Here is a 13,637-nt window from a genome sequence, read left to right on the forward strand (position 1 = left end):
GGCTGGCGGGTCCCGTGCCTGGTTCCTGGATCTGCGGGGTGGCCTATCTGGCGGCCAGCAAGGAGGCCTAGCTCCCTTAGCTGAGGATGCTGGGCTGGCTCCTTTTTCTACTCCGGGATGTTGTTATTCCAGCATAGGAAGGGGCAGTCGAAGCCCAGAGACATTAGGGTACTGTCTGACCTCTGACAACTAAAAGCAGGGACTCAGAACTGGAGCCTGAGTTTACTAAGGAACTCTGCAATCTCCATCCACCAGAGCTTTGCACAAGTAGGCACTCAGTATATTTGCAGGGAAAGTTTATCCCCCACTGTCCCTGTTGGGAAACTGGAAATGTGTGGTGGGACTGAGTACCGTTGGAGCTTTTAGAGCCAAAGAATGGTTTGGTGCTCTGAGCATTATGTGGTTGCGGAACTCAAAAATTGGAGAGGGTGGGCTGGGTGCGGTGGCTCATGCCTGTAATTCCAACACTTTGGAAGGCCAAGGCAGATGGATCACTTGAGGCCAGGAGTTTGAGACCAGCCTGGCCAACATGGCAAAACTCCATCTCTACTAAGATTATAAAAATTAGCCGGGCATGGTAGCGGGCGTCTGTAATCCTAGCTACTTGGGGGGCTGAGGCAAGAGAATCGCTTGAACCTGGGAGGCGAAGGTTGCAGTGAGCTGAGATCGCTCCACTGCACTCCAACTTGGGTGACAGAGCAAGACTCCCTCTCAAAAAAAAAAAAAAAAAAGAAAGAAAAAGAAAAAGGAAAAGAAAAAAGAAAAGAAAAAAAATTGCAGAGGGCAGGTCCCTTGGAGAGTGGATGAGAGGTGGGGCCCAAAATTGAGGAGGCTCTGAATGAATGCATTGGAGTTGGATGGGACACTAGCTGATGTCAGTGGAGGAATGAGGCCTCTTCTATGTTTGAAAAGGGAAGTGTCTGGGGACATAAGCCCCAAGCAGGGAGCATTCGGACACAGTGTGACTGTAGTGGAAGGAGGAATGGGATTGCAGTGAGAGAGGGCCTTTCACCACTACTTTGCCAAATAAGAAACTTAGGGTCTGAGAGGTTCAGGGACCTGCCTAGGTCCCTGCAGCAAGCCAGCAACACCAGTTTCAGGCAGCTTACCTACGACACTCACTTGGTCAGTGACTGTTTCACTATGGGCTGTGGACACACTGTGTCCTAATGTCCATTCTGGCTGGTTGTGCAAGCCTCTCTGGTTCACCTTTCAGAGGCCCAGTATCCTCATAGGTGAAAGGGTCTGAACAGTTCCTGCTTTCATTCCACCTGCAGTCCCCTGCCTCTTTCACCTCTGACCTGACCTTGTCTAAGGGGGGACACCCTGGACCTCCTTCACTGCTCCTCCCAATTCTTATTGAGACTTCCACATCTGAATCTGGAGAAGGCAGCCTCCAATCTGGGGCTCCAGGTTTTAAGAACCTGTGGATGTGAGAGTGAGGTGCTTACACACTGTGAAGGAGAGCTTGAGGCTCTGTAGCTCCATGGATGGGAGGGTCTTGCAGACTGGGGCATTGTCCAAGGTCTGAGGACAGATGGACGGTGAGGGGAGGCATCCAAGCACCAGGTAGAATCTCTAACATCGATCAGGGAGCTTGCCAACTGGATGGGAAACTGCTTCCAGGCTGGGAGGTATTCAGGCTTGGGGAATCATGAACGAATGAAGGGGTCCAAGGATGTCCTCAGGGGACATGAATTACAGGGGCGGGGGCCCAGGATGCTGGATAGGTGTTCACTGAGACAGCTGACACCAGCAGGGCCGAAGTTCCAGGGCCAGAGAGTAAGTAGTGCATGTGTCACTGAGGCTGCTGGCAGGGTTAGGGGTGTAGAGAGGATGCAGACATGAGGGAGGAACTCCAGCCACTGCATTGTCTGACACCTCAATGTACCTCTCTGGGAAGTGGGGGTGATGAGATATGCATTGTAAGATTGTCAAAAGAGTTCGGAACAAAGCTTCCAAATTGCTGGTGTTGTGCCAAGCCAAGCTATTTGGTAGCAGTGTTGGTGCTTATCTTTAATATTGATTACAATGACACTATGGGGGAGCAAACCCTCACTTAACCCTGCCCCACTGTGGATTCAAATCAATGCCCCTCTTAGCCTCATCCATTTGTGAATACAACCCAATTACCCATGGGTGCGGTGGGTCATGCCTGTAATCCCAGCACCTTGGGAGGCAGAGGTGGGCTGAGTTTGAGACCAGCCTGGCCAACATGATGAAAATTTGTCTCTACTAAAACTATAGAAATTAGCCGGGTGTGGTGGTGGGTGCCTTTAGTCCCAGCTACTCAGGAGGCTGAAGCATAAGAATTGCTTGAACCCAGGAGATGGAGGTTGTAGTGGGCCGAGATCGCACTACTGCACTCCAGCCTGAGTGACAGAGCGAAATCTCAAAAAAAAAAACAAACATTAAAAAAAAACCAATTACCCCTTTTAGCCTCACATAATTCAAAGATTAAGTCAATTTCTCTCACAGCCCCACCCAATTCATTAATTTAACAAAAGATTGTATTTATTTATTTATTAGAGACAAAGAAATCTTGCTACATTGGCTAGGCTGGTCTCAAAATTCTGGCCTTAGTGATCTTCTCACCTTGGCTTCCCAAAGTGCTGGAATTACAGGCGTGAGTCATCATGCCCAGCCTGTTTTGAGAATTTATATTTTATTTTTTTAAAGACCGGGTCTTGCTCTGTCACTGAGGGTGGAGTGCAGTGGCATGATCACAGCTCATTGTAACCTCGAAGTCTTGGGCTTAAGTGATCCTCCTGCCTCAGCCTCCCAAGTAGCTGGGACTACAGGTGCATGCACGACACCCATCTATTTTAAGTTTTGAAGGGGTTGAGATATAATTGACTTCAATTTGATAGGTTTTGAATATGTTTATATCAGTGAAACGATCACTACAGTGAAGATACTGAACAGGCTGGGTGTGGTGGCTCACCTCTGTAATCCCAGCACATTGGGAGGCAGAGGTGGGAGGATTTTTTGAAGCCAGGAGTTTAAGACCAGCCTGGACAACATAGTGAGACCCCCCCGCCCCAGTCTCTACAAAAATGTAAAAAATTTGCCAGGCATTGTGGCACATATGTGTAGTCCTATCTGCTCAGGAGGATCCCTTGAGCCCAGGAGTTTGAGGTTACAATGAGCTATTATTGTGCCACTGCAATCCATCCTGCATGACAGAATGTGACCCTGTCACTTTAAAAAAAAAAAAAAGAAATACTGAGTATAACTATCTCTGCCAAAAGTTTTCTCCTGCCCTTGGTATTTCCTCTTTCCTGCCCTTTTGGCCCCCTCCCTCCAGGCAACCACTAATCCACTTTCTGTCACTGTATATCAGTTTGCATTTTATTAGATTTTTATATAAATAAAATCATACAACATGTTCTTTTTTGGAGCGTGGGTCTGGCTTCTTTTACCATAATTATTTTTGAGATCCATCCAAATCCTTCATTGTTTCTTATTGCTGAGTTGTATTCCCCTGTATGAGTATACCATAGTTTGTTAATTTATTCACCTATTTTTTTCATTGAAAATTGTTTTCTTTTTAAGAGATGGGGTCTCACTAGGTTGCCCAGGCTGGTCTCAAACTCCTGGGCTCAAGCAATCCTCCTGCCTCCACCTCCAGCCTCCCAAAGTGCTGGGATTACAGGCATTAGCATTTTAAAAATAGAGACAATGTTTCTATGTTTTTAAAATAGAGACAATCTTTCACTATGTTGCCAAGGCTGGTCTCCAACTCCTGAGCTCAAGCGATCCTCCCACCTCAGCCTCCCAAAGTGCTGCGATTACTGGCCTCATTCAATTATTAATGGACATTTGGGTTATTTCCAGTTTTTGGATATTAACAAATATTATGGACTGAATTGTGTCCACCCATAAATATATACATATATATTTTTTGTTGTTGTTTTGTTTTGTTTTTTTGAGCGAAGTCTCGCTCTTATCCCCCATGTTTGAGTGCAATGACTCGATCTCCGCTCACTGCAACCTCTGCCTCCCGGGCTCAAATGATTCTCTTGCCTCTGCCTCCCAAGTAGCTGGGATTAAGTCACCTGACACCACGCCCGGCGAATTTTTGTATATTTTAGTAGAAATGGGGTTTCACCATGTTGGCCAGGCTGGTCTTGAACTCCTGAACTCAGGTGATCCACCCGCCTCGGCCTCCCAAGGTGCTGGAATTACAGGCATGAGCCACTGCGCCCAGCCATAAATATATGTTAAAGCCCTAACCTCCAATGTGACTGTATCTGAAGATAGCTTCTTTAGGAGGCAATTAAGGTAAAATGAGGTCATTAAGGTGGAGCCCTAACCAGATAGGACTGTGACCTTATAAGAAACAGAAGAGAGAGATCTCTGCCTCTCTCTGTGTGTGTCTCTCTCACGCCTTTACTCTCCTTCACTCTCTTAATTCCATGTGAGGACACAGCAAGAAGGCAAGCATCTGCAACCCAACAGGAGAGACCTCACCAGGAACCAAATTGGCTACCACCTTGATCGTGGACTTTCCAGCTTCCAGAACTGTGAGAAACTTATGTTGTTTAAACCACCCAGTCTATGATATTTTGTTACAGTAGTTCTAAATGAATAAGACAGGAAATAAAGCTGCTATGAATATTTGTAAGACAAGGCTGTGTAAATGTATGCTTTCTTTTAGATAAATACACAGGAGTGGAATAGCTGGCTCATATGTGTATGCTTAATTTTTAAAGACACTACCAAACTGTTTTCTAAAGTTGCAGGCCGGGCGAGGGTGGCTCACGCCTGTAATCCCAGCACTTTAGGGAGTTTGAGACCAGCCTGACCAACATGGAGAAACCCCGTCTCTACTAAAAATACAAAATTAGGGGGGTGGTGCATGCCTGTAATCCCAGCTACTCAGGAGGCTGAGTCAGGAGAATCACTTGAACCCGGGAGGCAGAGGTTGCAGTGAGCCGAGATCGTGCCATTGCACTTTAGCCTGGGCAACAAGAGCGAAACCCTGTCTCTAAATAAATAAATAAAGTTACAATATCATTTTACATTTCCACCGGCGGTATAGGAGTTCCATTTTCTCCATATCTTCAGCAACAGTTGGTATCGTCAGGCTTTTAAATTCTGACTAGGACCTTCAGTTAACAGAGTGCGGCGCCTGCAGCAGAGTGAGGCCAAGCACTCCTCCTGGCTCCCACAGCCAGACCTTCTTGCTGGCCGCCAGGTAGGTCACCGCGCGGGTCCAGGAGCCAGACACGGGACCCGCCAGCCTCAGCCTCCAGGGCCTGGGCGGGCCGCCAGGTGAGCGCGCCCCAGAGCTCAAAATTCGTAGCTGGCTGCCCTGCGTCCACCCGGCGGACTACTGGCCATGGAGCCGTGCACAAGGGAAGCCGCGGACCCTAGGGGGAGCAGAGGAGGTACAGGGATTGGGGTCGTTGGGGAATGACAGGGCGAGTCGCCGCCACCCTCGTCCCGCCTGTCTGCTCCACACCTTTTCCTTCTGACAGGTGGTAAACAGAGCGGCTCTGGCGCCCAAGTGACGGTGGCAGGGGGCAGGGGCCCAGCGATGGAGGCTGGGCTGGAGGTCCCCTACCCACACCCACACACGAGCGAAAGAGCCGCGCACCTGAGTGGCGGGGGGAGGGGGCTCTCAGGAGTCTCCAGGGAGATGTGCAGATGTGCGGGGAGGAGTCTGCCCGTGGTCACTGGGGACACCTGGGCACTCAGGGTCTGTAGTGAACTGGGGGGAGGGGAGCTGGGGGCCCCTGGGGACCTGTGGAGGGGGACTCTGGAGGTATGTGGGCCATGGGGGGAACGGGCCCTCTGAGGGAATTCATGGGGGTAGCAGCGGTTGCCTAGGATACCTAGAAGGGGAATTGGGGGTCCCAGGGCTACGGGGTCAGGCCGTGTTCTCTCAGGATATCTGGGGAAACGGGGTCCCCTGAGATATCGCGGGCAAAGAGTTGGGCATCCAGGGTGATTGGGGGGCAGTCGAGGACCTCACGGGGTGTTCGGAGGTGTCTAGGACTATTGCAGTCAAACAGCGATCTCCAGGGACACCGTGGGAGCAGGCTGGGGGTGCACCGGCTACCGGCGATGGTCGGAGATCGCGTGAGAGGGGAGGGACAGCAGTGACCTCCGGAACTATCGAGGGAGTGGCCAGGGGTCGCCGGGTATCCTGAGGGGCATTTCTAGGTCTTCGGGCGTCCGGAAGCGTGGGGGTTGGCCGAGGCCGAGGGTCGGCGTTGACCTGTCCCCTCTCCCGCGCAGGCCGCGGCCCCTCCCCGCTCGCGGGCCCCAGAGCCCGGCAGCTCCTGGCGCGGCTGGACGCGCGCCCCCTGGCGGCGCGAGCTGCGGTCGACGTGGCAGCGCTGGTACGCAGGGCGGGCGCCACATTGCGCCTGCGCCGGAAGGAGGGTGCGTGACTGGCGCTGGGCCTCCGCTGGGGGAGGGTTCGGAGAGGAGCTGGGTTCAGTGGGGCAGGCCTGGGGGGTCAGCAGCTACTGCCCTGTCTTGGGTGGGGCCAAGGGGCGCGACTTGGTGGGGCGGGGATCGGAGAGTGCTTCGAGTGGGAGGAGCCTTGGGGTTATTCTAGCATATTCCTTGAGGGTTATCGCTGTAGGCGAGGGCTAGATTAGATGGGAGTGCTGAACCGGATCCCCGTTCTGGCGGCGGTCCTTTCTGAGGAGGGTCCTTTTTGAGGAGGCAGGGCCTGGAGAGTGCTTGGGGGGCGGGCACACAGCGAAGGGGCAGGCCTGAAATGTGAGTCACGGGGGGTGGAGCCTATAATCCCATGGAGGCGGGGCTTGAGATGTCAGGAATGGGATGAGGGTTAGAGGCTAATTAGAGGGCGTGCTGTGGAAGGTTCAGGAGCCAAATTTTGGAGTAGCATTCTCCAGGGTGGGCCGAATGGTGTTATTTGAGGGATGTGTTCTGCGTGTTATTAGAGGGAGATAGGAAGGCCTGGAAGATTATTCACATGGCTGAGCCCAGGATTGTTTATTAAGAAGGTGGGGTCAGAACAGTTATTTGTTTGGGCTGAGAGCCTTTAAGATTACTTGAGGGGATGGTGCATAAATGGTGGGCCAGTTTGTGTATGAGCTGCAGGGGCGAGGCAAGTAGATGAGGCTAGAATGTTAACTCAGGGAACAGGTCCTAGGTAGTTTTCATGGCATGTCCCCCCACAGCCCTCTCTACCGCTTTTATCTCCCAGCTGTTAGCGTGCTGGACTCTGCGGACATAGAGGTCACAGACAGTCGCCTGCCTCATGCCACTATTGTGGATCACCGGCCCCAGGTACCATTTCATCCTTCTATTGGAGGCCACCTGCCTCAGGGCAAACTATGTACACCTGTGTCCTTTATTCCAGCACCGTTGGTTAGAGACATGTAACGCGCCTCCCCAAGTGATCCAGGGTAAGGCACGTAGTGCTCCGAAGCCATCCCAGGCCTCTGGTCATTTCTCTGTGGAGCTGGTCCGCGGTTACGCAGGCTTTGGCCTCACCTTAGGTGGGGGCCGGGATGTAGCTGGGGACACTCCGCTGGCCGTGCGCGGGCTGCTGAAGGATGGCCCAGCACAGTGCAGTGGTCGTTTGGAGGTGAGCCCTGAAGCCCCTTCCACTGGTGGGTGCTATCCCTGCCTTTGTTGGGGTGCTCTCCTTTTGCCTTTCCAACACGACTGCATTGCACTCTTGCAGGTAGGGGACCTCGTGCTCCACATCAACGGAGAGTCAACGCAGGGCCTCACCCATGCCCAGGCCGTGGAGCGGATCCGAGCTGGAGGCCCCCAGCTCCACCTGGTTATTCGTCGGCCTCTGGAGACCCACCCTGGCAAGACTCGAGGGGTGGGAGAGCCCCAAAAAGGAGTTGGTGGGTTTCCCAGGGGAGAGAAGTCAGAGATTAGTGAGGAGAAGGGAGAGGTTCACAGAGTGGAGAAGCTGCGATTCTGGGTGGGAAGGGTTTGGTGGTCTCTGTGGGGAGGGTCTGCAAGAGGTCATGGTATTCTCACAAGTAGGGGCAGGGAGGGGCACAGGGTCCCAGGATAGGAATAACGCAGGGGCAGGGAGGGGTGTCAGTCCCAAGGATAGGAATTTCAGAGGGTGGGTTTTCCAGGTACTGGGGGGAGAGAAGGGAAGGGGTCTAGGATAAAAGCAAGTGTTTGGAAGGAAGGGTCATAGTTCTCAGAGGGGAAGGCAGAGTGGATCTTAGCCAGGGGAAAATGGGATGGGGATCCAGAGGGTAGGGGGTCTAGTTCTGAAAAACAAAGGGTCAGTGGTTTGGGAGTCAACGGAAGTGGGATGAGAGAGGAGAGAGCAGGGGATCCTAGATGAGAGGGGTTTGATTTCCTTTGGAGATTGTGGGAAATGATTTCTGAGAGGCATGTTCTGGATCTAGGAGGGGAGGGGTCTCGGGAAAGGAGGTGTCGGGGTTGTGAGGGGTGGTGCCGATACCAGAAGGCCTCGAGGGGACTTTCTCTAAGGGCCAGGGTCTCATCTCCCGCAGCCTTTGGGTTCTCCTGTCCACCCTCAGCCAAAGGCCTGGATTTCCTTTCCCTACTTCACCACCCAATCTAATCCGTAGTCCCGTCATGGCCAGATCGCAGCCCAGATCCTGGAGGGCCGGAGGTAACGGGGTCTCGCAGCAGCAGCACTTCCCTAGTTCAGCACCCTCCATCCCGGACGACGCTCAAGAAGACCCGGGGCAGCCCAGAGCCTAGTCCAGAGGCGGCCGCCGATGGCCCCACGGTTTCTCCTCCTGAGCGCCGCGCTGAGAATCCCAATGACCAGATCCCGGGTTCCCCGGGGCCCTGGCTAGTGCCCAGCGAGGAACGGCTCTCGCGGGCCCTAGGGGTCCGGGGGGCAGCGCAGCTCGCTCAGGAGATGGCAGCCGGAAGGCGGAGGCACTGAGCCTACCTCTGACAGCGCGGGGCTCACTAGTTACCGCCCAACCTGGATCCGGCGCGTGTGGCCGCCGGGCGCTTGGCACCTCCCCGAGAGCTTCCACTTGGTTTGGTCCCCTCACCCGCTGCGCAGTGGCTCTACCCACACTCCCCTCGCAGCGTCAGTGGTACGACCCTTCCAGCCGGCTAGCCTGCGCTTCTGGTTCTGGGAGGGGGAGGTAATAAAATGGTTCGATCCAGTCTTGACTTGCCAGGCGCTCGAGGCGGGGTGGGGCTGCCCAGGCCACTCTGTAAAGGAGCAGGTGGGTCAATCCTGCTTCGAGTAATCGCTGACGAACTTCGTGCTGCTGCTTTCCTGCTTGCACATGTATCTTTGCTTTTGCCGGTCCTCAGCCCGGCGTGCTTTCTTTTTCTCTTCGCTGTCTCCTGCTCCTCTCCTTATTCATTAATTTCACCTTTTTGGAGGTGTACAGGGTCTCACACATAAATTATTGTGTATGGCATGGAGAATGCAGAGGTGAGCCTGTCGTGGCGGAACTGTACCAGTGTATCTACAGTCCTGTCTCGGAATCATACAGACCCTCAGCTGACGTCGGGATAGCAAGGCTAGAAGCCTAGAAGCAGGGCAGCTTCCTTCGCCAGAGGCCTGCGGTCTCCCACTTCCGGCCTAGTCTGCCAGCTTTTGCTGGCACGTAGGCTACCACTCTCCGGGCACCGGCAGGGGCCCTGGAGCCCCCTTTGGGGCGGAGTGGGGAAGGTGTGAGTCAGCGCCCCTGGACGGGCCGGGCTAAAAAAGGCTGTTAGAACCTTTGGGCCGTGCCCCCATTTTCCGTACATGGTGAAGAACTGCAGCTGGGCTTGTGTGCACACGCCACACACTGGGCGTTCCCGGCACGAGAGAGGCCCAGAGTTTCCTTCACCTTGGAAACAGAGCCCCACAGCCAGGGCTTATATGGCCAGCGGGACTCCAACCGGGGTAGCTGTGAGGAAGGCGCTGGCAGAGGACAGAAATGTCCAGTCACCTCCGCTGTCACCACATCCTGAGCACTCGGCCCCATCCCCCCCTCCAGGAGGGAAGCTGTGGTCTGACGGAATGGGCAACTTTCGCCCCTGTGGGGAGGGGCGAAAAATAATTTAAAGGACCCGAGTGCGAGAGTCCAGGTGGCCCTGGAGAGGAAAGAAGAACGGTGAAGACAAGCTGCAAGAGCTGGGAGCTGGAGGGTAAAGAGGTGAACACTTGAGTGGTTAGAGCTGTAGATAGACATTGTGGGGAAGTGTGCCAGGGTGGCTTCCAGCTACCCCTGACTTAGAGCCTGGTGGAGGTGTGGTTCTTCAGAAGTCAGCAAAGGGCTCAAGAGCTCCAGTCCTATAAATACAGTCACACCCAGGAGACTAATAATAGTAACCCCAGCCACCATGTACTTAGTTTTATCCCTGCTACTGGCTTTATTGCAATATTTATTTTCATCTACAATAGTTGCACATCTACTCAACTATCCGAATATGTCCATTTCGCAGAGGAGGAAAGTGAGGCCCAGGGAGTGCAGATAGCTAGAGAGAGGAGGGTCAAAGCAAGATTTAATCAAGGCCTGATTCCCAAGTCTGTCCTCTTAATTTCACCTGCATTGACAAGTATTAATTGAACCCCAACTGTATACATTGCACTGTGCTAGGTACTGTGGAGATGCTGGAGGAACAACACATAAAATTTCTGTCTTTGTGTAGCTGATGTATGTAACGAGGGTAGACAGATGTCAGACAAAAAAGACAAGAAAATGAATAAATAAAAAACCAGGCCAGGCGTGGTGGCTCATGCCTGTAATCCCAACACATTCGGAGGCCGAGGCTGGTGGATCACGAGGTCAAGAGTTCAAGAGCAGCCTGGCCAAGATGGTGAAACCCCGTCTCTACTGAAAATACAAAAATTAGCCGGGTGTGGTAGCAGGTGCCTGTAATCACAGCTACTCAGGAGGCTGAGGCAGAGAATTGCTTAAACCCAGGAGGTGGAGGTTGCAGTGACCCAAGATTGTGCCATTGTACTCCAGCCTGAGCAACAAGAGTGAAACTCCTTCTCAAAAAAAAAAAAGACAATTTCAGAGAGAAGTGAGAGTCATGAAGCTATGAAGCTAGCAAAAGGAGGTTACATTGTGGGAGATGATGGTGAGCTTCTGGCCTTTTTGAAGACATAACTCTTGAGCTGGAACCTGAATGACCAGAAGCCAGGTATATGAAGCACTGAGCGAAGGGCATTGACAGCAGGGGAATAGCAAGTGCAAATGTGTTGAAGCGGAACCAGGTTCGTCTTGTTTCAGAAATTCAGACGTGTCCTCACAGAGTTGGAAAGCACATACTCATCACTGGGAAAAGTATGTTTCATCCCTTCCACTATTCACTCACTCTTCCGGCAACCGGGGCTGAAAGAGGGGAGCTCTTTCCTTAGTTTTGAGGGGCCCTGTGTTGGCAGAGAGAGCAGGCAGGCCCTTGGGTTGAATCCTCCTGGCCATCCAGTTATGATTCTCACCCACTTCAAATGAGATGAGAATAAAAACAACTTCTAGTCTGGAGAGTGTGTCCCTCAGGGTACCTCTGGGATCCTGATTCCAGGAGACCAGATGCATGTCTTAGTTGCAGAAATTAAGGCTGAGCTGGGAGAAATTACTTGCTCAAAATAACACACTTAGCCAGGCGCAGTGGCTCACGCCTGTAATCTCAGCACTGTGGGAGGCCAAGGCAGAAGGATTGCTTGAGGTCAGGAGTTCAAGATCAGCCTGGGCAACATAATGAGACCTTGTCTCTACTAAAAAATAAATAAATACAAACAAAGTGTCTACAAATGTCACCCAGCCTTGTACCCCAGGAGCCATCCATTCATCTTGCCAATCCCCCAGAAACAAACTTTCCTATTCCTCATGTACGATTGTGCTGACTGGCCCCTCTCTTCAGAACCAGGAAACTGAGGCCCAACATTTAGGGCCAGGACTTCCTTGGGATTGCAGAACACAGAATCAGACCTTGGGCTCTCTGGGCTCTAACACTATTACAAAATATGTTTTTTTAAAATAGAGACAAGCTCTCACTACGTTGCCCAGGCTGGTCTCGAACTCTTGAGCTGAAGTGATTCTCCTACCTCGGCCTCCCAAAGTGTTAGGATTACAGGCATGAGCCACTGCTCCTGGCCTTGGGCTCTAACACTAGAAACAATGCTTGCCCTATTTCTGAGCAACTCAATGCTCACTAATCCCTGTTCTCACACAACCTTTACACTGGCAGGGTCTTATTCTCATCACTGCTCAGAGGTTTATTCCACTGTCCACAATCCATTATCCAAAAACAAAAAGCTCTGGAAACTGATGGTTTTCCCACAAGATAGGCACTATTTGGTTACAAAACCTGACTCGATCTAACGAGGAACAATTTTCTTTCTTCCTTTCTTTTTGTTTTTCCTTTTTTGGAGACAGGGTCTTGCTCTGTTGCCCAGGCAGGAGTGCAGTGGTCTGATCATGGTTCGCTGCAGCCTTGAACTCCCGGGATCAAGCAATCCTCCCACCTCAGCCTCCCAAGTAGTTGGGATTACAGGCACGCGCCACCATGCCTGGGCTAATTTTTTTCTTTTTTCTTTCTTCTGTTTTCTTTTCTTTTTTTTTTTTTGAGACGGAGTCTTGCTCTGTCGCCCAGGCTGGAGTGCAGTGGCGCAATCTTGGCTCACTACAACCTCCACCTCCGAGGTTCAAGCGATTCTCCTGCCTCAGCCTCCTGGCTAGCTGGGATTATAGGCGTGCGCCACCACACCCGGTTCATTTTTTATGTATTTTTAGTAGAGATGGGATTTCACCACGTTGGTCAGGCTGGTCTCGAACTCCTGACCTCGTGATCTGCCCGCCTCGGCCTCCCAAAGTGCTGGGATTACAGGCGTGAGCCACCGCGTCCGGCCACCTGGGCTAATTTTTAAAATTATTTGTAGAGATGAGGTCTCACTATGTTGCCGAGGTTGATCTTCAACTCTTGGGCTCAAGCGATCCTCCCACCTGAGCCTCCCAGAGCGTTGGGATTACTGGCATGAGCCACTGTGCCCAGCCGAGGAATACTTTTCAATCCTTACCCAGTTATTGTGAACGTTCATACCTTTTCTTGGAGAAATACCGTTTGTTGTTGTTGTTGTTGTTGTTGTTGTTGTTGTTTTGAGACGGAGTTTCACTCTTATTGCCCAGACTGGAGTGCAATGGCATGATCTTGGCTCACCGCAACCTCTGCCTCCCGGGTTCAAGCGATTCTCCTGCCTCAGCCTTCCGAGTAGCTGGGATTACAGGCATGCGTCACCATGCCTGGCTAATTTTTGTATTTTTAGTAGAGATGGCGTTTCTCCATGTTGGTCAGGCTGGTCTCGAACTCCTGACCTCAGGTGATCCACCCGCCTCGGCCTCCCAGTGTTGGGATTACAGGCGTGAGCCACCGCGCCTGGCCCTTTTTTTTTCCTTTCTTTCTTTTTTTCTTTTCTTTCTTTCTTTTTTTTTTTTTTTTTTTTAGCGCGGCAGCTCCAAACACCGCTGGGAGTATATGCACGGGAAAACTTTCTGAAATCAAAAATATTCTGAATTCTGGCAACATACTGGGCCCCAAGTCTTTAGGATTTAACTCTGCCTCGGCCGTTTTATTCAGTTAAGGAAACTGAGTCACTCCCTCCCAAAGCCAGATTCCCGCGGTTCTAAGCTGAAGCTGTCTCGGGTGCATTTGCATTCCAAAAAGGCGAAGGGTCTCGCTATTAC

General features: G+C 52.0%; 1 protein-coding gene across 8 annotated transcripts; it reads left to right on the forward strand.

Annotated features, from left to right (window-relative positions):
• Positions 1 to 5,144: 5,144 nt before the first annotated feature.
• Positions 5,145 to 11,438, forward strand: MAGIX (MAGI family member, X-linked). Of its 8 annotated transcripts, none has more exons than XM_055268115.2 (6): positions 5,211 to 5,393; positions 6,247 to 6,393; positions 7,190 to 7,272; positions 7,346 to 7,573; positions 7,673 to 7,844; positions 8,556 to 11,438. In XM_055268115.2, exons 1-6 carry the CDS (start codon positions 5,345 to 5,347, stop codon positions 8,879 to 8,881), a joined length of 1,005 nt encoding a protein of 334 aa, XP_055124090.1. In that variant the 5' UTR covers positions 5,211 to 5,344; the 3' UTR covers positions 8,882 to 11,438. The 8 variants fall into 8 exon arrangements, with proteins under 8 accessions (XP_055124095.1, XP_055124090.1, XP_055124091.1 ...); XM_055268116.2 differs by having other exon boundaries at positions 8,571 to 11,438; XM_055268123.2 differs by lacking the exon at positions 7,346 to 7,573.
• The last annotated feature ends 2,199 nt before the right edge of the window (positions 11,439 to 13,637 follow it).

This window comes from Symphalangus syndactylus, chromosome X, assembly GCF_028878055.3.
Source record: "Symphalangus syndactylus isolate Jambi chromosome X, NHGRI_mSymSyn1-v2.1_pri, whole genome shotgun sequence".
In the NCBI taxonomy this organism is placed as follows: domain Eukaryota; kingdom Metazoa; phylum Chordata; class Mammalia; order Primates; family Hylobatidae; genus Symphalangus; species Symphalangus syndactylus.

Bases quoted from the DNA above. Each gene is read 5' to 3' on its own strand.
- MAGIX (XM_055268115.2), top strand. From the start codon at position 5,345: ATGGAGCCGTGCACAAGGGAAGCCGCGGACCCTAGGGGGAGCAGAGGA. The intron at 5,394-6,246 runs GTACAGGGATTG...TCTCCCGCGCAG, and splicing joins CCCTAGGGGGAGCAGAGGAG to GCCGCGGCCCCTCCCCGCTC. The intron at 7,574-7,672 runs GTGAGCCCTGAA...GCACTCTTGCAG, and splicing joins AGTGCAGTGGTCGTTTGGAG to GTAGGGGACCTCGTGCTCCA.